The 21,808-nt window shown below is 42.4% G+C and overlaps 1 protein-coding gene across 2 annotated transcripts in view; it reads right to left on the bottom strand.

Moving 5' to 3' along the window:
- The window catches only part of Nars2 (asparaginyl-tRNA synthetase 2, mitochondrial), a 77,477-nt gene that overhangs the window by 19,081 nt on the left and 36,588 nt on the right, over positions 1-21,808 (bottom strand). Inside the window, exons 7-9 of one of the 2 annotated variants that reach the window (XM_038314257.1) lie at positions 8,274-8,406; positions 1,146-1,244; positions 1,004-1,041 (exon numbers count right to left, since the gene is read on the bottom strand). In XM_038314257.1, the coding sequence (XP_038170185.1) occupies positions 1,004-1,041; positions 1,146-1,244; positions 8,274-8,406 (270 nt within the window). The remainder of the gene's footprint in view (positions 1-1,003; positions 1,042-1,145; positions 1,245-8,273; positions 8,407-21,808) is intronic. The other variant, XM_038314258.1, reaches the window with a different exon arrangement.

Here is a 21,808-nt window from a genome sequence, read left to right as displayed (position 1 = left end):
AGTACGAAGCTGATCTGTTGGCTCAGTCCACGCTTGCCATGCCTAAGATGGCATCTAACACTCCCATTTTCACGTGTCCCACCAGAACAAAAGATAACAGTACTGAGTCCTTCCGACTCGACTCTGGTAATGCTAATGCTTCGACTTCATGAGAACACACGGTTAATCTTTGCAGTGTTGTAAGAACATTCAAACACTATCGTCCATGTAAGATATTTTGTCTGAAGCTCTGTCCTTAGACAGCTGTTCTAGTCCATCAGTTACTTTGAATGATTTTCCAGCTCTGAGAATATTAAGAAGCGGTGGTTTTCATACAGCTGTTATGCTACTGTTTCAATATGTAGAAATAATGACTCCAATATTTCTTCTAGGGATAACAATGTCCTCCATTCCTCCTCCACTCCCTCTTAATTTAAAGCATTGCTTTCAAGCTCGGATTACAGCTCTGACACGGGATATCCTTAATGGGCTTCTCAAAGTCTCTACCCAGTATGTGTCTTGATATGCACAGAGTATTTCTTAGCCTTTCCAGAATGTCTCCAAAGTGCTGGGGGTCAGGGGGTCATGGTGATTTACTTGTGTGTGGGGTTCTAATCAAACTATCTCCTATATTCACCATGGTACTGTATATTATATGTAAATAGTATGCCATTTTATACAGGGTCTCAACCATTCAGACTTTAGTATATATGGGATCCAGGGATACCAAGGAATTACTGTACGAGGTATGAATTTCAGTAATACAGATCATAATTACTATAATCATTTATCTTACTAGTATCCATTTATTATTAACAATACATGGGCTATCAACTATGAATTAAGTAATAAAAGAGAATTAAACTACTATTAAATAAAAGAGAATTAAAATAAAAGAGAATTAGAATATGGGTCTTTCCTCAAATCTGGTTTGGTAAACACAGAGATAGTTAAACACTATAACTCAATGAGATACAATGGTCAAATATGAGCAAAGCCCAGGAAAACTGTGATTTCTACTTACATTAGGAAGTTGTTTTTCAGCATATGTTCTAGTCTGTCCTTGAGAAGACAAAAGAGAACAAAATTTAAATGTAATTATATTCATGACATATAATTAATATACGCAAAGAGCGATGACTCTGGCCTTGTTCACAACGTGTTACCTTCTGGCCAGGAGCTATGAACCTATGGCACAGAGCCACGTCTTCAGGACAGTTTGCGAGAACAATCTCTGTGGTGGCCTTGAACAGTTCCTCCATCACCTAGGAACAATGAGACAGAATTGCCTGAGCAGCAGCTTCACACAAAAACCCTCAGGGCTCAGGGCCTGAGAGACCATCCTTCCACGTCCAGCAACTACAAATCCATTATGTCTGTTAATCCCTGAATGTACTACAGCAATTTGGATCAATACTGGCATCGAAATGGGCTGTCACATGCACAGCTATCACCGACTGATGTCTCTTTACTCATTAATAAACTCACTTACAGAATTAAGACCATCATAGCACCTCCCTTGCTGGATCGTTGTGAGAAATATGAAATATTCTGTGTATTAGCTTAGGTCCTGGATCTAATATGTTATTAGATTTGGTTGAGAGAGAACTTTTTGCATAGCTGTGTCAGTCAATGGTAAATGAAAGGAAACTCAAACATTTGAGAAGCAACAACACATATCTAAACAATAACTGTATGTATTTCTGTATGTTAAAATATAAAAATATAGATTAGTATATGAGGATTAATTCTACCGTGATATCCCTGGAAGACTCATGGGAGACATGTTTCCCTTAGAAGGAAGCAGTAACTAGAATGGAAAATATTTCCCAAATTATTTATTTATTTGTTTGTTTACTAACTAAGTTTATTTCTTGGAGACTAGTTCTCACTGTGTAGCCCTGACTGGTCTAGAACTCACTATGCAGATCAGGCTGGCCTCAAGCTCACAGAGAGTACTGGGATTATTAGGGTGCCACCACGCCCAGCCATGCCCAGCCACGCCCAGCCACGCCCAGCCAGGAGCTGCAGCTTCCAAGTCATCAATACTGTAAATAGCAATGATGAGGAGTTTGCGGGGTAGAATCCAAAAATAAAATAAGGGTAAAGAAAAAGTTGGAGGAAATAGATAAAACCAAGCCAAAACTTTCCCAGGGCTTCGCCATCTGAGGACAGGAGAGAGATTTAGCCATTGTAAAGATGTAGCCACTGATAGAAATAGGGCTGGGTATACGGCTTAGTGGGGAGTGCTGCCCGGCTCCCCAGCACTGCATCAACCAGGAGATGGGGCAGTGTGGTAGCAACACTTCTAGAACCCTAGACCCTGGAAGGTGGAGGCAGGACCAAGACTTCAAGATCACTCTAGGACATTTGAGATCCTGTTCCAAAAAACCGGAAGCACCGCCCACAGATTGTTCAGATTCTAAAAGGGAAAGAAGGGGAGAACAATCCAATGGAGAGGAGTGGAGTCTGGGGACTTGAAAAGGACAACGGTGGTTAAGGTCCTGCACTTCCAGCTGCTATTTCCTTCCAACATAGCAGTGAGGTAAAGACACGGCCAAGTGTCTTACCCCTCAACTATGCAACACAGCCCACACATAGTAGGAGGGCAAAGAGCAGCGGCCTGGGTGGTCCTTTGTTCTGCGGAAGGAGACAAGCCTGTGGCCATCTGGGGTGTTACGTTGCTGTCTGATGAGCAGTAAATTTAACCTGAAGATGGAAACCTCGCTACAGTCTGACTTTCAGACTAAGTTCTATAAGTACATCTGATAAAACCAGAAACTATGGTGAAGGGTGAGTACAAGATGTTTCAAAAGTTTACTAAAGTGGTCATTGGTAATTAATTACTCATAATTCATGAAGGAAAAATTCTTTTTTTTTTTATGACATTCCAAGTCAAAACTTAAATGCACGGAATAGGACAGAAGAAACGATGTGTGCCACCCTGTGAACTCTGGATACTTTTATTTTTTTTTAGATTTTGTTTTTAGGGTAATTCTTGCTTTACCTTCTTGAAGAAGTGTCACTTTGCAGCTCAGGCTAGATGTCTTATAGATATCTATTTCCTCTAAAGGAAGGAAAAGAGGAGGACAAGATTACTCTTCTCTGTCTTTAGGATTTATATTCTAATTGGCCAAGACAGTCAATGATACATGCTGAGTGCCACTGTTGAGTAACTCAAGTGGCAAATCTGCATATTTGAGTTTATATTATACGTAGCTGTAGCATGCACCACTGCACAGGACCACCTCCGAGGACAACTTTCTTCCTAGTGTGGGTTCCCAGCACTGAATGCAGGTCATCAGGATTACGGCCAAGGGCTTTTATCTACTCTGAGCTATCTTACTGGCTCTTAAACCTCATTCTCACCCAGTTTCAGTTGTTACTGGCTTCAGGAGTCAGCACTGACACACAATTAGTCAGAGGTCTTCTTGTGCGATTACACAAGAGAACGCTGACCCTTTTCTTTTGAGACAGGGTCTTCCTATGTAGTCCTGGCTGCCCTGCTTTCTATGCAGACTAGGATGGCCTCAAACTCACCGAGCTCTGCTTGCCTCTGCTTCCCAGAAGGGATTAAAGGTGTTCACAATCCTATCTTCTGAGCCATGGATACTTTTTTTTTGAGATTTTTTATTAATGGTAATTCTTGTTTTATCTTTTTTTTTTTTTTTTTAACCAGCCTCACTTTGTAGTTCAGACTTGCCTGGATCTTGCAACCTTGCTGACTCTGCCTTCCAAGTCAAGGATTGCAGATGTGTGCCAATTCTAAACCGGCAAATTAATGATCACTAAAGAGAAAACCTTTTTTTCCATGTATGATATTGTTAAGAGAGAGAAAAGACAAGTCACCAAAATCAGGAGAAATATTTGCAACTTATGTATCTGAAAAAGGAATTTATATGTGAAGATAAAGAAATATCAAAACTCAACAACAAAGGGCCAGCTGTCACAATTCACACCTTCCCAGCACTCAGGAGGTGAAAGGGGGCAGAGCTCTGAGCTCAAGGCCAGTCAGGGCTACATATTGATGCCCTGTCTCAAAAAACTAAAACGGATCAAAGCTCAACAATAAGAAAACAAACAACTTGACTGAAGACTAGTCAGTGATGGCTAATAGGCAGATGAAAAGATGTTTATCATAGAGAGCCTCAAGAGATTGGGGAAATACAAAATAAAACCACAGTATGATGCCAATGCACTGCTAATAGATTCATATATCCATTCATTCTCTGTGCGACCACATGCACGTGTGTGTGCGCGTGTGTGCGCGTGTGTCTGTCTGTCTCTTTCACAGACTCATGTACACAAACACATCCCTGACTAAGTACTGGTGATAAGCAGACAAACTGGCTTTTGCATATTCCTTGTAGGAATGCAAAACAGTAGAGTCACTTTGTACACCAGACAGGCTCTTGATAAAACCTCACTCCTGGGATCTCACCCAAGAGAGATGAAAGCGATACTCACACAGAACCCGCACCTGAAGGTTTATAGCAACGTTTCCCCCATTTCTTTCAAAGCCTGAACTATATCAAATGTTCTCCAACATGAATGGTAAACCATTTGGAGGATCTGATACTCAGTAAGCAGAGCGGCAGGAGACACAGTCAGGAGCACAGTACTTCACTGAAGTTCACAGGGCACTCTGCAAAGGGCAGATTACTTAAGAAAGACAGGGAAGGCCAGCAGTTGACAGTGGGAGGGGTTGGGACGGAAGGCTGCAGCAAGCTGGAGTTGTTTCGTAATGCCAGAATTGTTCTGTATTTTGACTGCAGTCATAGTAACAGAGGTGGACACATGCCTTAAAACTTAAAGTTCAGATGAATATGATGCTAATAAAACAGACAGAAGTCAACACTGTCACGGGAATCCACCGTGGGCTTCTCAGAGTGTCAGTGGGGGGTTGCCTCCGCTCCCAGACCCACTGGACACAGAACCGCTCGTCTCTCTGGTATCGTCTGGCCTTGTCTAGTGCTCCCAGACTATTTTGAAAACAATATGAAATAACACCAGCAAGAGTTTCTTAGGTAGTAACACTCTGGATAAAATGACCACCGTTCTGGTTCCCGTTATTCTTGGACATCTATCACTAGTGCTGAAAATCCATTAGCGGCTGGGCATGGTGGCACACGCCTTTAATCCCAGCACTCTAGAGGCAGAGGCAGAGGCAGGCGGATCTCTGTGAGTTTGAGGCCAGCCTGGTCTACAAAGTAAGTTCCAGAACAGCCAGGGTTGTTACAGAGAGAATCTGTTTTCAAAAACAAAAATACAAAAAAGAAATACATCGGCTAAAATATCTATAAACAATTACAGCAATAGCTAATAAATGAATGAGAGAAAAACAGAGAATGGAATAATGATACAGTTCAAATATGTTTTAAATTTTATTACTTTTTAAAAAAAATTATTTTTACTTTAGCTGTATGGGCATTCTGTTTGTATGCATGACTGCACACACGAGCATGCCTGAGGCCTGTGGAAGCCAGAAGGCACCAGATCCTCTGGAAACGGAGATAAAGATGGTTGTGAGCTCCCATGCCGGTGCTGGGAATCAAACCCAGGTCCTCCGGAGGAGTAGCCATTGTTCTTAAACACAGAACCATCTCCTGCCCCATCGTGACATTTTTGATTCGTTTTGTGCAGCTACGGTAGCTGTGTGGAGGTCAGGTGGGAATACGGCCTCGTCTCCCACCATGTGGGGCCCAGGGATCAAACAACTACGGTCTTGGCAGCAAGTGCCTTCACCCCAGTGTGAAAATCTGGAACTGAATTCCACTTACATTTCCTAAAGTCGTGTTTACATATCCATTTCTCAATGTTCTTATGAAAGAAACTTGAGGAAATAAAAGTATTTTGCAATCCTATCATGTGTCAAATAATTTGCATGTCATTTTCCTAACTCTTGCCTTTGACGTGCATGCTATGGGGGGCTCTCGAAGTGGCTCCTTTCCTTACGATGCTCTGGGTACCTGGGTACCGAAGAGAAGAGAAAACACGGGGGCGGGGGGTGGTGGGCTCAAACAGAGCTGCTAAGGACGGCACATTATCTTTTAAGGCTCAGAGCCCAACCCCACACAAGCAGCGGCAGACTTATTCCAGAGGCACTATTAACTAGATAAGTCTTCTGGGGCAAAGAATTAACCCTGTGAGTGATGGGATGTTGAATGGCATCTCTGTCTTTAGCCATAACATCCCGGAGTAATTACCCTGCCTATCGCCACCTGTAGGGACACACAGCAAGGTCCCCTGGGCAATGCTGATCTAAAGAAGCCAGTGGAAGGCATTACAGCGCTGGCCAAATACACTGCCTGGCAACATGAAGGACGCACAAAAGCCCACCCCCCTGCTCTCCTAAGGGAAAGTTATTTCTAGCTCTTAACTTCCTCACAGAAAAGGTAGTGGTCTCTCTAAATGTACCACAGTTCAACGTTAGCCCCTTCTCAAAGCTTTTCCCACCCTTTCCTCACAGACATGGTTCTCATGGCTGGGGCAGACTGCGGGGCCACCAGCAGTGAGACCAGGATTTATTACTGCTTGTATTGGCTTCCTGGAGCCCATTCTCTTGGCAGGGATACCGCTCTTGATCCCTGTAAAGATTTGTCACTCGTATTGGTTTACTAAAACGCTGATTGGCCAGAAGCCAGGCAGAAAGTATAGGTGGGGTGACCAGACTAGGAGAATTCTGGGAAAAGAAGAGGCTCAGTTTGCAGTGGCTCCCCAGATACAGAGGAAGAAAGATGAGACTGCTTAGTTGAGTAAGGTGCCAAGCCATGTGGCTAAACATAGATAAAAATTATGGGTTAATTTAAGTTGTAAGAGTTAGTTAATAAGCCTGAGCTAATAGGTCAAACAGTTTATAATTAATAAAATCCTCTGTGTGTGTCTTTGGGACTGAACAGCTGCAGGACCGGCAGGACAGAAACTCTGTCTACAATCTTGCTCAGCCTAGATATAGTGAGGAGGGCCTTGGTCCTGCCACAAAGCAATGTGCTAGACTTTGGTGACTTCCCATGGGAAGTCTTACCCTCCATGAGGAGTGGATGGGGGGCAAGGAAGAAGGAGAGGGAGGAGAGGAGGCAGTGGAAACTGATTTTGGTATATTAGATGAGAAAAGAATTTAAAAAAAATAAATTAATTTAAAAACATTAAAAAAACAGAAAAAAGAAAAAAAGAAACAAAACAAAACAAAACCCTTCTAACTGCTGTTGCTGGAGAGCTGGCTCAGCAGGTGAGAGCACTTGCCATTCTTGCCCGGGTTTGACTCTTGGTACCCGCACGGTAACTCACAACTGTTTGCAATTCTAGGTTCAGGAGCTCTGACACCTATTCTGGCTTCTGCAGTACCAGGCACACTTCTTTGTGTAGTGCATATACACACATACAGGTAAAACATTCATATATACAAAATAAATAAATCTTCAAAGCAAAACCCTGGGTTAGAGAGATGGCTCAGCTGTTATTACCGAGAACCCGAGTGCAGTTCTCAGCACCCATGATGGGCTGGCTTACAACTGCCTGTAACTTGAGATCCAGGGGACCCAATGCCACTGTCCTGTTTGAATATTCATCCTCCTCATATTCTCATTCTCTCTCTCTCTCTCTCTCTCTCTCTCTCTCTCTCTCTCTCTCTCTCTCTCTCTCTCTCTCTCATAGATGATTAAAAAAAGAAAAGAACTGTTAGTTGGTGGTGCTGAACATCTTTAATCCCAGCACTCGGGAGGCAGAGGCAGGAGGATCTCTGTGAGTTCTAGGCCAGCCTGGTCTACAAGAGCTAGTTCCAGGACAGGCTCCAAAGCTACAGAGAAACCCTGTCTCGAAAAACCAAAAAGAAAGGTAAAAAAGACAAGAAAAAGAACTCCGCTGGCAATAAATCTGTCAAAGAGTTGACTAGAAAAAGAAGGGGCCATATAAGGTCATGACCCCACCTGATCTGGACTGCCTATGTTTTAGGATATGAGATATACACCGAATAGAAGGTAAAGCTAATAGGAATTACTAAATCAAACAGTAAACTACGAGTAACCAAATATCACTGATAGAGAATTTAAAATAGTAAGTTAATTATTTATGCTAAGTATCACTCAGATACACACAGAGACACCCAGACTCACACACACACACACACACACACACACACACAGACACACACACCACTTGCCCCATTCTCAACTACTCTGCGACGTAAGAATTAAGGTATATTAAATAGATCACTATTTTCTCCACCCTATAAATCTCTATAATGCAGAAGGACTGTAATGTCAGAGATTCCTGAAAACGACAAACTGTATACCTACCTTCATGAGATCCTGAAGGCTGTCCATAAAAGCAATCTCTGCTTCAACCATATAAAATTCAGCCAGGTGTCTCCGGCTCTGAGAATTCTCGGCTCGGAATGTTGGGCCAAAGGTAAAGACTTGGGCAAAAGCTCTGCAATTCAAGATTAAGAACATAAAAATAGGACACATATGATTAATTGTAAAGTTTTTAAAATACCCTTAACTTAAGAAAACATGTTTTGCATCTATGCTGTGCCCACAAACCCACTTACATTATCTGCTCCTTTTCTCTAATGGGGGATAATAATAGTTTCATTAAAAATGTTACATTTATAGAAACCATTTTATCCCAGAGGAATTTGCAACTGCTTTAGAAACTCTATGGTTTTCTAAATATAGAAATGTAACCACTTCTGGGTACACTCTACTGCAGCCGCCTTAAAATCAGCAACTCCATGTGACGGCCGTCAAGAGCAAGGTGACAAGAACATAGCAATCAAAGACGCAGCTCAAGGAACAGAACTGAGTCGGTAACAACGAAAAGTAGAATTTCATGTGGATACGGTGCGCTCAACTTAGTTTTTTTTTTCTTTTTTCTTTTTTTTGGTTTTTCGAGACAGGGTTTCTCTGTAGCTTTGGAGCCTGTCCTGGAACTAGCTCTTGTAGACCAGGCTGGTCTCGAACTCACAGAGATCCGCCTGCCTCTGCCTCCCAAGTGCTGGGATTAAAGGCGTGCGCCACCGCCGCCCGGCTCAACTTAGTTTTTAAATACACAAAGAAAGGATGTCATGAAAATGTAACACCCCCTGGTAGACATACGTTTTTAAATGAAAATTTCAGTAGCAGGCATGGGAAGCCTCCTTTGAGCTGGTGGTCTAGGAGGCCCCAGCGGCCCCCCAGACAACAGAGGTTATTGCCGCTGCTCTTGGCTGCCACCACATCAGTCTGTAAGACTACTGTCAAAGGCACAGCACACCTTAGCTGAAGGACACAGCAAAACCAAACCACAGGGATGCGGGGAGGAGACATCAGTGGACCCTGAACTTTACAATACTGATCTGCTGGGCGAGATCTGACCGATAACTGGTTCAGCAGTGGTGTTGGAGTCATGGGGGGTAACCAACTCCTTTCTGACTGACTTCAGGCCTGCTCCACAGAGTGAATTTATGCCTGATATTGTAAACCTGGCCAAAAGCCCACGGTTTGGAAGGGCATAGGCCCTAAGGAGGAATCTAATACTGTTTTGCTAAAGGGATGTGTTGTTAAATTATCTCATAAATAAGCCTTTTTCTGTTGTTGGCTGTAGTACAGAGACTCATAAGTAGTCAAAGTGCTCAGAATAAGTAAGTTTTGAGTGCTCATTCCTAAATGGGACATCTACATCAACCCCCTGTAGCATGAATAATAAAAACTCAGAGACAGATATAGGGGTTCAATCTGAAGACCACAAAAGCAAAACAGTGAGCCATTGGCTCTTACCTCAACCTAAGTCCAAAATGGTGATCCTGCCTCGAGGAAACCTCAGAATGAGACTGGGACAGAGAGCTGTCTCCTCCCATGTTATAATCCTCTCAAATTCTGGGATTAAGGGCATGCATCACTACCGTCTGGTCTCTATGACAAGCTAGTGTGGCTACTGGGATTAAAGGTGTGTGTCATTGCTGCCTGGTCTGTAAGGCTGGCCAGTGTGGCTGTTTTACCTTTCTTTTCTTCAGGCAAGCTTTATTTATTAAAATACAAATGAAGTGCCACTAAAACCCTTCTGCCACAAGGCTCAGGAAGCATCAAAGAAGATGTGGAAGAAAGGATGTGAGAACCAGGCAACAAGAAGGCGTGCTGTGAAATATTATTTTCTGGACATGACATGGCAACTGTGCTCATGAATCCACTGTGGTCACAGTCAAGACCAGCAGGCAACACTAGCTGGACTCACTGGGTTACAGAGAGACAGACAGGCAGGCAGACAGGCAGGCAGAAAGACAGACAGACAGACAGACAGGCACGCACACACACACACACACACACACACACCACCGCCCCCCCACACACACACGGGGAGGGGATGAAGGTAGAGGTAGGAGGGGGACATGTTGGGAAGTGTTTCTCAGAAGGGTGAGGCGAGAGTTGGAGGTGGGTATAATCAAGATATACTTCATGTCCACATACATGAAACTGTCAGAGAATAAATAAAAGATAATCTAAAAGTAATGGCAATTCACTTATTTAAAGCCTGTTTAAATCCTGCACAACCACCTGTATCTTTTGACTGACATCAAATTTGGGGTCAGGAAAGATTCCCCTCTATATGCTGTGATTATCATTAATGAATAAAGGAACTGCTTTGGGCCTATAGCAGAGCTACAGGGGAAAAGAGCTGGGGGTGGCTAAACTGAAGGCTGGGAGAAAGGAGAAGGAGTCAGGGAGAAAACCATGGAGCTGCCAGAGTAAGGCATGCTGAAACTTTGCCGGTAAGCCACTGCCACGTGGTGATACACAAATTAATAGAAATGGGTTAAATTAAGATGTAAGAGTTAGTCAATAAGAAGCTAGAGCTAATGGGCCAAGCAGTGTTTTAATTAATATTTCTGTATGATTATTTTGGTTTGGGGTGGCCGGGACAAACAAGCAGCCTCCTTGCAACAGAACACAACTCAGATATTTAAATGGGCAGTATCCTGCTTTTTTAAAAAATTCCTCCTAGAGGAGATGCTGCAGCCCCACTCTCTGACATGTACAGTTTCCCTCATCCTCAACTGCGGCCACAGCTGCCACTAGGTGAGCACATAAATTAAGAATGAGTATTTCTCTGGATTTAATTTTAAGTTTTGTTTTTGCAATAACAAAACATAAGGTTGAAGGATTACTTATCTATGGTCCTGAACTGACTTCATTTGTCATGGTCAGTACACACAGTACAGAAAATACACGAATTAAAACATAGATGCCATTTCTTCCAAAACATAGATGCCATTTCTTCCCCATAGGTATTTCGGGAAATTAGAAAGCAAATTATAACAGAAACCTACAATGTTTCATTCTTTCTTTCAAAGGCCTTTTCGGTCTATCAGAAGCTTAGAGATTTATGTTTTGATTCTGCAATCACCTTCTTAAGACCAAGATCAGTAAACATTTGAGAACCTTAGCATTTAATGGAATAATAAACAGTAAAAAAAAATCAAAATATTAACTACAGTTAACTCTCTCCAAAGATTTAGATCCAGAGCTGCCTACTGGAATGCTCCTGAAAAGGCAACATCTACCTTGTGAAGAAGAAAACAATCCTGATTTTTTTCTAACATTAGCTCTGCTAATCTACTAGTCACTAAGCTGGACTTCGTTCCCGCACCCCTTACTGCAACAGGCCCTGTACCATTTTGATCACAAAATTCACTTGTTGATACTTTACAAAAACATTTGTTTTGATGCTACTGTTTGGAATGGGAACAGGGAAGGGGGCGCTGGGGAATGGGGGCGGGGGTGGGGTGGGGAGACACGCTTGTGCAGCCCAAGCTGCCACTGAACTCTCAAAACTCTAAACACAGCCTCTGAGAGCTGAGATTTTAGCTGAGATTATAGGCATGCATTAAGCATGCCCAACAAATATGGTTTTTTTATGGGGGGGTGGGAGTTGAGACAGGGTTTCTCTGTGTAGCCCTGGCTATCCTGGAACTCACTCTGTAGACCATGCTGGCCTCTGCCTCCCTCCCTCCAGAGTGTTGGGATTAGAGGCATGTGCCACCACCATCAGCATAAATACATTTTTTGACTGGCGTTTGCTTCCCGCCGTCCTGTGATTCCAAACTACTATGAGTTCTCAAAGTCGAATCTGATTATGTCAGTCAAATTTAAAAACCTTCGGCGACTATTGCCAAATGGATAAAATTCAAACTCCTATTCTCTCCTCATGAAACTTTTTCAGCAGCTCTCTGAAGACATTCTCCTTAACTAGCACGTTCTGAGCCTACGTCTCTGCACAGAATCCTCTCTATTCCACCCATTCTTCTCAAAACACAAACTCTCACCCAACCTTCAAAATCTGCCCTAAATATCATTTCATTCTCGAAATTTTATCACCCCGCTTTCAACTTATTATCCCTCCTGTATGTTACTGTAACACTTTATCCATATATTATTATATAAAATACCTCGCTTAGATATGCAATTAGGGTTTTAAATATCCCCTCCCCCGCAGAAAACTATAAAATTTTCCAGAACAGGAATCAAGTTTTATTCATGCCTGGTTAACACAGGTGTTCACGCTGAATGAGCACTAATGATGATGACAGGCTCCCTCGGCGTCAACCGGGGAGGCACAGGCTCCCTCGGCGTCAACCGGGGAGGCACAGCCACCTTGTACAGCAGTGTGACAAAGAGCGACTTAGCACCAACAGTGGACGCTGAGATAGTATTCAAATGGGTCAAATGACTCTGATCTGTTCCAAGCATAAATCTGAACAGTACAGGCTGAGTTTCCAGTTTAGGGCTATGCTCTCCCAGAAGGGAGGCCAAAAGTATCTACTTTTTAAAAATGGTAACTTTGTATGCCTCACAAGGCTACATTGTATAAACATAAATGTTAGCATTCAAGTGTATCTTATTGAGATTTTTCAATAAATACACAGAGCAGCTAAAATTTACTTTGGAAGTTCTGAAATATAAGGGAAGATTTGTTACTTAAAAGTATATGTTATTTGTATTAAACAATTAGGTACAAACAAAACTAGTTTTTAACCAGAACTCCAAATTCACGTTATAAGACCAACTGCCTCTCCTGTGGCAATTCTATAAAGGATGCTATGGGATACGCAGTGCCTCTACCACCCCAGTGCTGGGATAATGGTAGCGCACGCACCTCCAGGTCCAGTTAGTGTAGCGCTCAGAGTTCTGTGCTTGATGGACACAGATTCCACCGACTGAAATGTACGCCCGGCCCTAGAATTTTAAATTGGAATAAAAATCAGGTTCTGACAAAGATGGTCAAGATTTAAGTTAACACCCTAAGCCAGAAACGTGACAATAACACTCTGAATTAACAGAAAGATAAAATATGTTTGAAGGTATATGGGGGGACCCTAATTCAGCATCCAACTTTTAGGTAGTTTAAGCCATAAAATAATGGCCACCCTACATGCGCACCCAATGTTCTATAAAATACTGACATTAACTAGTAATGGTAGAGGCCACCATTAGAGAGTGATCTTCATGGGTTAGGAATTAAAAGCAAAGAAGCTTATAGTTAACTTTTTGGAGTTGGCTCATTTGTATATACATATGTACATGTATATATTATTGTTTGTTTATACATATATACATATATCATTGCTTGTTTATCTATATGTACATGTATGTGTATTACTGTTTATATATGAATATATGCACATGTATTACTGCTTGTTTTTATATATATACACATGCATTATTGCTTGCTTATATATACATATATTTCTTCTTGTTAGTATATGCACATATATATGTATTATTGCTTGTTTATATGTATATATACATGTATACATTATTGCTTATTTGTATATGTACATGTATTACTGCTTGTTTATATGCATATGTACGTGTATTACTGCTTGTTTATATTTATATATACATATATTATTGCTTGTTTATATATGTATTATTGCTTGTTCACATATATGCATATGTATATATATTACTGCTGGCTTATATGTATATATACATGTATCACTGCTTGTTTATATATGCATTATTGCTTGTTCATACATATATATACATGTATTATTGCTTGTTTATACATATGCATATTACATATATATTACTGCTGGTATATATGTATATATACATGTAATATTGCTTGTTCATATGTATACACATGCATTATTGATTGTTTATACATATACATATGTACATGTATATGTATTACTCTTGTCTTCCAGAACAAGAAACTGAAGTTCACAGAGGTTAAGAAGCTTTCCCCTAAGTCTCAGAGTCACAGCCTGATGGGTGGTGGGGCTGCACTCTACAGGTCCAGATACACAGTTACACTACAGGTCCAGATACACAGTTACAATACAGGTCCAGAAGCCGGGCGGTGGTGGCGCACGCCTTTAATCCCAGCACTCGGGAGGCAGAGGCAGGCGGATCTCTGTGAGTTCGAGACCAGCCTGGTCTACAAGAGCTAGTTCCAGGATAGGCTTCAAAGCTACAGAGAAACCCTGTCTCGAAAAACAAACAAACAAAAAATACAGGTCCAGATACACAGTTACACTACAGGTCCAGATACACAGTTACACTACAGGTCCAGATACACAGTTACACTACAGGTCCAGATACACAGTTACAATACAGGTCCAGATACACAGTTACAATACAGGTCCAGATACACAGTTACACTACAGGTCCAGATACACAGTTACACTACAAGTCCAGATACTCTGTTATACTACAGGTCCAGATACACAGTTACACTACAGGTCCAGATACACAGTTACACTACAGGTCCAGACACACAGTTACACTACAGGTCCAGATATATAGTTACACTACAGGTCCAGATACACAGTTACACTACAGGTCCAGATACTCTGTTACACTACAGGTCCAGATACACAGTTATACTACAGCCTGACAATGATAATAAAAAACTCTGCTACTCAATAAATGGTGGAGGAGGGTCATCTGTTGTTTCATTGGTTAATTAATAAAGAAAACTGCTTGGCCTGATAGGTCAGAACATAGGTAGGTGGGGAAGACAGAACAGAATCCTGGGAGGAAGAAGGCAGTGGGACAGATGCCATGGAGCCAGCAGCCAGGTCAGACATGCTTAATCTTTCCCAGTAAGCCACCACCTGGTGGTGCTACACAGATTATTAGAAATGGGTTAATCAAGATGTGAGAGCTAGCCAATAAGAGGCTAGAGCTAATGGGCCAAGCAGTGTTTAAAAGAATACAATGTGAGTGTTGTTATTTTGGGTGTAAAGCTAGCCATGCGGAAGCCGGGCGGGATGAAAAGCAGGACTGCTCGCCTCCTCACTACAAATAAACATTTATCAGCTCAGAAAATTAGACAAGAAAAATGTATAGTACATTTTTGACATCTCCCTTGTCAAAGACAGCTAGGTTAAGTAGTGGCTGTACTGCCTCTATGAGCAGCTTTTGTGTCAGAAGCAGAGCTGATGTTGTCATTCATGAGCAAGAATAACACATTCTCATTACCAGTTATAACTGTAGTGAGACAGCCGTCCTGGCCTTCAGACTCTCACAGGTAGAGAGGCTTGGTATGGATCTGTAGTGTGTTGCGCAATAATTTTGTTTCTGGATCTACATGAAAGCATTCATTTTAATTTATTCCATTTTCTCCCTTTTATCTATAAGCCTTCTATAGTCGTGAAGCCTTCTGCAGCAAGGCTTAAACATGGCTTCTTTGCCTTTTGGTGAGAACAAATGTAGCAAAGCTCAAACCAGCCAACATTTAAAATAAAAGCAGAGAACAAGGCCGTTTCTAAAATGAGCCACGAAATCAGGTGAAGGGTCGGCACTGCTGAGAGAGGGACCAGCAGAGAACATCCAGCATGAAAAACCATTTCTGTGCCAGATTATGGAGAGATGAGAGCTATATAAGGAAAGTCATGAGCTTTGAGTAGATCTTAAGATAACAAAAGTACATTCAATACACATCAATCAAGACAGCTACAAAAATGGCTTTTTTGGGGGGGAAAAGTGCAATTACAGAGAAGGCTCTATAGAGGCCCCCCCAGCTTTCTGAAGCCCCGAGGTGCTAAGCAGCTTAACAATAAAATGGTCACTGAATGTGTAACCATTTATTCTTTTGAAGAACTAAGCTCCACAGCTAGAGAAAATACAGGACTTTCTGTTCTTCAGCCTGAGACGTAATCAGCACGACAGGGCAACGGTCGGTCGGCACCCGGGTACTCCCCCAGCCTCCGCGCCACCCTGCACTCACTGTACAGGCGAAGTCTTTCCTCCATCACTCAGGAAGGGCCTGATCTCACCCGTCTGGTTGTATTTGGTGGACAAAGTGACTATCAGCTCCCTAATGCCTGCCTGCCAACCCAGCAACTGTGGAAGTCAAGGCAAGAAAGTACAAAATCAAGGTCTGCCTGAGCGATGGAGCAAGTGGAAGGGCAGCCAGAACCGCTTACTGAGCCTAACGTAAACAGTTAAAAACATGCACGAGGCCCGAAGTTAACTTTCAGCAATGCAAAAACGTAGTCTATGTTACTATCTTGTGTCCAACGCGTTATTAATACTGTAATGCATTTGCCACTCATTATTGACACGTGCCCAAAAGTGGATGCCAGATACTTCTTTTTCAGTTTTCTCCCATTATTCTATCCTGCACTTGTAGAAGGTATAAAATGTGATCTCATCATTTCGATATGCCATAGGCTTTTTGGAATTCAAGTCCTTCTGCAGCATCACTGCCAGAGCTTTACAGGCAAGTGAGATGGCTGTGTGGGTGGAGGGGCGAGCCTGAATTTAACCCCCAGGAGCCACACGGCAGAAGAGAACCAACCCCCGTAACCTGTCCTTTGATCTCCACATGTGTGCACCTGCACGTGTTTGCATGTGCACGCGTGCATGTATATGTATGTGCCTGCATGTGCACAGAAACAGACATAAACACGATAAACAAATGTCATAAAAAGATTCATTTTAACTCGTCTTTAATATTTTACTTGGAATTGAATTTGAGGCCCAAGCAAAATTTAATTTTATACAAGAAACTGCTGGCGACAGCAGGAGAAGGGCTCTGGTGCTCACTACTCCTCCCTGACACGGGTTGAAAAGGACGTCCCGGCAGGCAACGGGCACACGAGGCACTTAGGCTGTGTGATAGCAAAGAGCCTGACGTACACTAAAAGCAAGAGCAGGCCGGTGCAGGGTGACTGGCAGGGGTGAGGCCAAGGAGGTGGCAAGAGCAGGCTGGTGCAGGGTGACTGGCAGGGGTGAGGCCAAGGAGGTGGCAAGAGCAGGCCGGTGCAGGGTGACTGCCTGTTTATTAGATACTAACACTCACGGTGTGCACTCGCTCTGGAGACCAAGCTGGTCTTGAACTCACAGTGATCCGCTTGCCTCTGCCTCCTAGTGATTAAAGGTGTGCACCACCACCACCCAGTTATTTTTAGTTTTAATAATGTACATGTGTGTCCATGTGTGTGAACGCTAGTATCCGCAGAGGCCAGCAGGACTGGATCCCTAGAGCTGGAGTCACAGGCCGCATACGCCACTGGGCAGGAATGCTGGGAATCACACCCGGGTTCTCCTTATGAGCAGTGCACGCTCTTCACTGCTAAATCAGATCTCTGACCTCATACTCCAAGGTTCCCCTCCACTCTGGCTGTCCTGGAACTAGCTCACAGTGACTCACCTGCCTCTCTATGAGTGCTGGGATTAAAGGCATACGTCTTTACTGTCTGGCAAAGTTTTTAAATGTATTTTATGGCAGATTTTTTCAAGATTTTAGCTACTATTTTCTTCTGTAGTCAGAGACTGCATGTTCGTTTCCCGGCTGCCCAGACCCAAATAATCACACAAAAACTATATTAATTACAACACTGTTTGGTCAATGACTCAGGTATATTTTTAGCTAGCTCTTACATTTTAAGTTTACCCATTTCTATTAACCTCTCACTAATAGACAGGTCTGCCAACAGAAAATTAACAGAGAAATAAGGGAACTAACAGATGTTATAACTCAGTTGGACTTAACAGACGTCTATAGAACATTTCATCCAAACACAAAAGAATATACCTTCTCCTGAGCACCTCATGGAACCTTCTCCAAAATTGACCACATACTCGGTAACAAAGCAAACCTCAACAGATAAAAAAAAATTGTAATAAAATAAATATTATCTAATCACTATGGGTTAAAGTTAGAATTCAACAATAATACAAACTACAGAAAGCCTACAAACTCATGGAAACTGAACAATTCTCATCTGAATTACCACTGCGTCAAGGAAGAAATAAAGAAATAAATTAAAGATTTCCTAGATTTCAATGAAAATCAGAGGACAGCATACCCAAATTCACCATCATAAAAGCAGATCTAAGAGAACAGTTCACAGCACTAAGTGGGTACATAAAGAAAGCTCACACTAGCGAGTTAACAGAATACCTGAAAACTCTAGAACAAAAAGAAACAAATTCACCCAGGAGTAGACAGCAGGAAATAATCAAACTCAGGGCTGAAATCAATAGAATAAAAACAAAAAGACCAATACAGAGAATCAATTAAACAAAGAGTTGGTTCTTTGAGGAAATCAGTAAGATTAACAAACCCTGATCCAAAGAACCGAGAGGCAGAGGGAGAACATCCAAATCAACAAAATCAGAAAAGGGGGACACAACAGACACTGAGGAAATCCAAAGAATCATCAGGTCATTCTTCAAAAATTTATACTCCACATAACTGGAAAATCTAAAAGAAATGGACCACTTTCTGGAAAGGTACCACATACCAAAATTAAATTAAGATCACATAAATAATTTAAATAGACCTATTACCCTTAAGGAAATAGAAGCAGTCATTTAAAAAATGTCTCCCAACCCCCCCCCCCCCCAAAGTGCAGAATTCTACCAGAATTTCAAAAAAGAGCTAACACCAACACTCCTCAAATTGTTCCACACAACAGAAACAGAAGGGACACTGCTGAACTCTTTTTTTTTGTTTATTTATGCTTCATTTTTTTAATAAAAAAATATTAATTTCTTTTTTAAATTTCCATCTCCTCCCTTCCTCCTCTCCCTTCCCTCCCCTCCTCCTCCCCCTTCCCTCCCCTCCCCTCCACCCATACCTCCCTTCCCTCCCTCTCCAGGCCAAGGAGCCATCAGGGTTCCCTACTCTATGTTAAGACCAAGGTCCTCCCAACTCCCCTCAGGTCCAGGAAGGTGATGGAACGTGAGGGGTGCGTTCACTCATGGAGACGGTGGGACAGAACTAATGGGAGATCACCAACTCCAGTTGGAATGGGACTGATGGATCATGCGACCAAACCCATCTCTCTGAATGTGGCCAACAGTGGGGGCTGACTGAGCCTTCTCAGCTTGGTCGATCACTGCTGAACTCTTTTCACGAGGCTACAGTCACCCCACACCCAAACCACACAAATACACACAACAACAACCTCTTTTCACAAGGCTACAGTCACCCCACACCCAAACCACACAAATACACACAACAACAACAACAACAACAAAAGAGAATTACAGACCAATCTCCCTCATTAACATTGATGCAAAAATACTCAATAAAATACTGGCAAACCAAATCCAAGAACACATCAGAAACATCATCCACCATGATCAAATCAGCTTCATCCCAGAGATGCAGGGATGGCTCAACATACAAAAATCTATCAACGTAATCCACCATAAAAACAAACTGAAAACAAACCAACACATGATCATCACATTAGATGCTGAAAACGTCTTCAACAAAATCCAACACCCATTCATGATAAAGGTCTTGGAGAGAGCAGGGATACAAGGAACATACCTAAACATAATAAAGGCAATATACAGCAAGCCAAAAGCCAACATCAAACTAAATGGAGAGAAACTCAAAACGATGCCACTGAAATCAGGAACAAGACTGTCCACTCTCCATGTCATAATATCCCACAGATTTGTCCACACGGCAGCCCGAAACCAGAGAGATGGACAGGAAGGGGCCAAGGGCAAGAAAGCCTCCTAGAAGACCCCTGCTCTGAGCCCTGCTACTTCCAATCCAACCTTACCTTTATCTCCACCACTTCCCAATTATGTCATTAGATAAATTATGAAATTTTCAAGGGATATTATGACTTCTGCAAGGGGGCCTATGAGTTCCACTTATCACACACACATGCCACATACATACACACACACACACACACACACACACTTACACCAAGACGTGTGTGTGTTTAAAAATGTTTAATGTGTGTATGTGCTACCTCCTCAAACAAATGGTACATTCGGTACACTTGTGGCATGTGGGGATGGATGTGTAACACTGCCAAAGTATTTTGGTTAAGATGGTGAATTTTGTTATTAGTTTACCATACACACATAAACTGCAAAGACAACCGTGGAGTCTGTTAACAGCTTGGCCCCACCTAGACACGTCTGGAGTGACCAGACGCCGCCGTAAGCCTGGCCTGTAGCACTCTGGAAGGCATTTCCTGGGGAATGACTGGTGTGGAAGGGTCCCTGCACTGCGGTGGTGGTGGTGCCACCCGAGGTGGGTGATCCTGGGTGGTCTAAGAAAGCTGGCCGAGCAAGCTATGCGGGGTGATTAGTGTGCTGTTTCCTGTGGCTTCTCTTTAAGTCCCTGCGTCAAGGTTCCTGCTTGTGTTCCTGCCCAGACTCCCTTAGATGGTAGCAGTGATATGAGATAAGACAAACCCTTCCCTTCCCAACTTGTTTTGGTCATGGTGTGTTCTCACTACAACAGAAACCCTAAGGAAGACAGGAGTAACACTATATCCTTCCGGCAAACAATATTAAGCCAAAAAAAAAATCTCAAATTATATAGGGTAAAAGAATCCTGATAAAGAGTAAATACTGCATAATTCCACTTACGTGAAATTCTAGAAAAAGGTCTGATCTATGGTGACAAACAGCAGATCAGTGGTAGGGGGAAAGGTGACTTCAGAGGGAAGAAGAGGACTTTCAGAGTGGACAGAAACAAACCTATATCTTGATTATGGTAGCAACTATAAAAGTTTATATATTTATAAAATTTATTAAAATGATTTTAAGACTAATTTTGTTATATAGGAAATATACTTCAATAAAACCGATTGTACAAGAATGGCTTTATTGATAAATAAATAATAAATAAGTTCTAATTATTAACATCTGATTGTGCTTCAGTTATAGAAATAAAAGGCATGTCAGGCATGCCTGGGAAATTCCAGATGGGCACAGAAATGATCCTGTTTGAAGGAAAAAAAACAAGAATCCGGAATATACGCTCCTACGGTCAACATACTGAGCACCGCATTAGCACACTGGATTGTCTCAACTGCTCTCGATTTCCTGTCTTAGTTCTGATGTGGTCTTCAGGCTTCAGTGACTCTGAGTTCTACGCTTTGATCCAGTCCTTCATTCCAGGCCCCGGTCTGGTTTTACCGGACCTGTCTTGAGAGCCGTGAAATCAGGCAGACCCACTCTCTGTGCCAACTCTCTTGCTTCCTGGGAACTCCAGTCTACTCTGCTGGAAAACAACTTGAAAATGACCTGTCAGCCGATTGTGCCCGGTCACACTACTTCATCTGTCTGCCAGCGAGGTCCCAACTGCCAATGCTGCCAGCCACAGAGCACCCAACAAGTCAGGACCTACGCTGTGGCAAGTGTTTGGCTTTGCATGGTACCCAACTGATTTTCAGAACGGCTCTAAAAGATAGCTATTATAATCTGTTTTATAAAGTGGAGGCCGACGTTGAGCTTACACCGTAAGTATGTAAAGATGACAGAATTCCAACTTAACTCTCTCTGACTGCATTTACTTCAGCTAACAGGACCATTTATTTGATTGACAGGCCCAGTGCCTCTCCATACTCAATATCCTC

This window comes from Arvicola amphibius, chromosome 12, assembly GCF_903992535.2.
Source record: "Arvicola amphibius chromosome 12, mArvAmp1.2, whole genome shotgun sequence".
Taxonomy (NCBI): domain Eukaryota; kingdom Metazoa; phylum Chordata; class Mammalia; order Rodentia; family Cricetidae; genus Arvicola; species Arvicola amphibius.
This window is presented reverse-complemented; position numbering and strand designations above follow the sequence as displayed.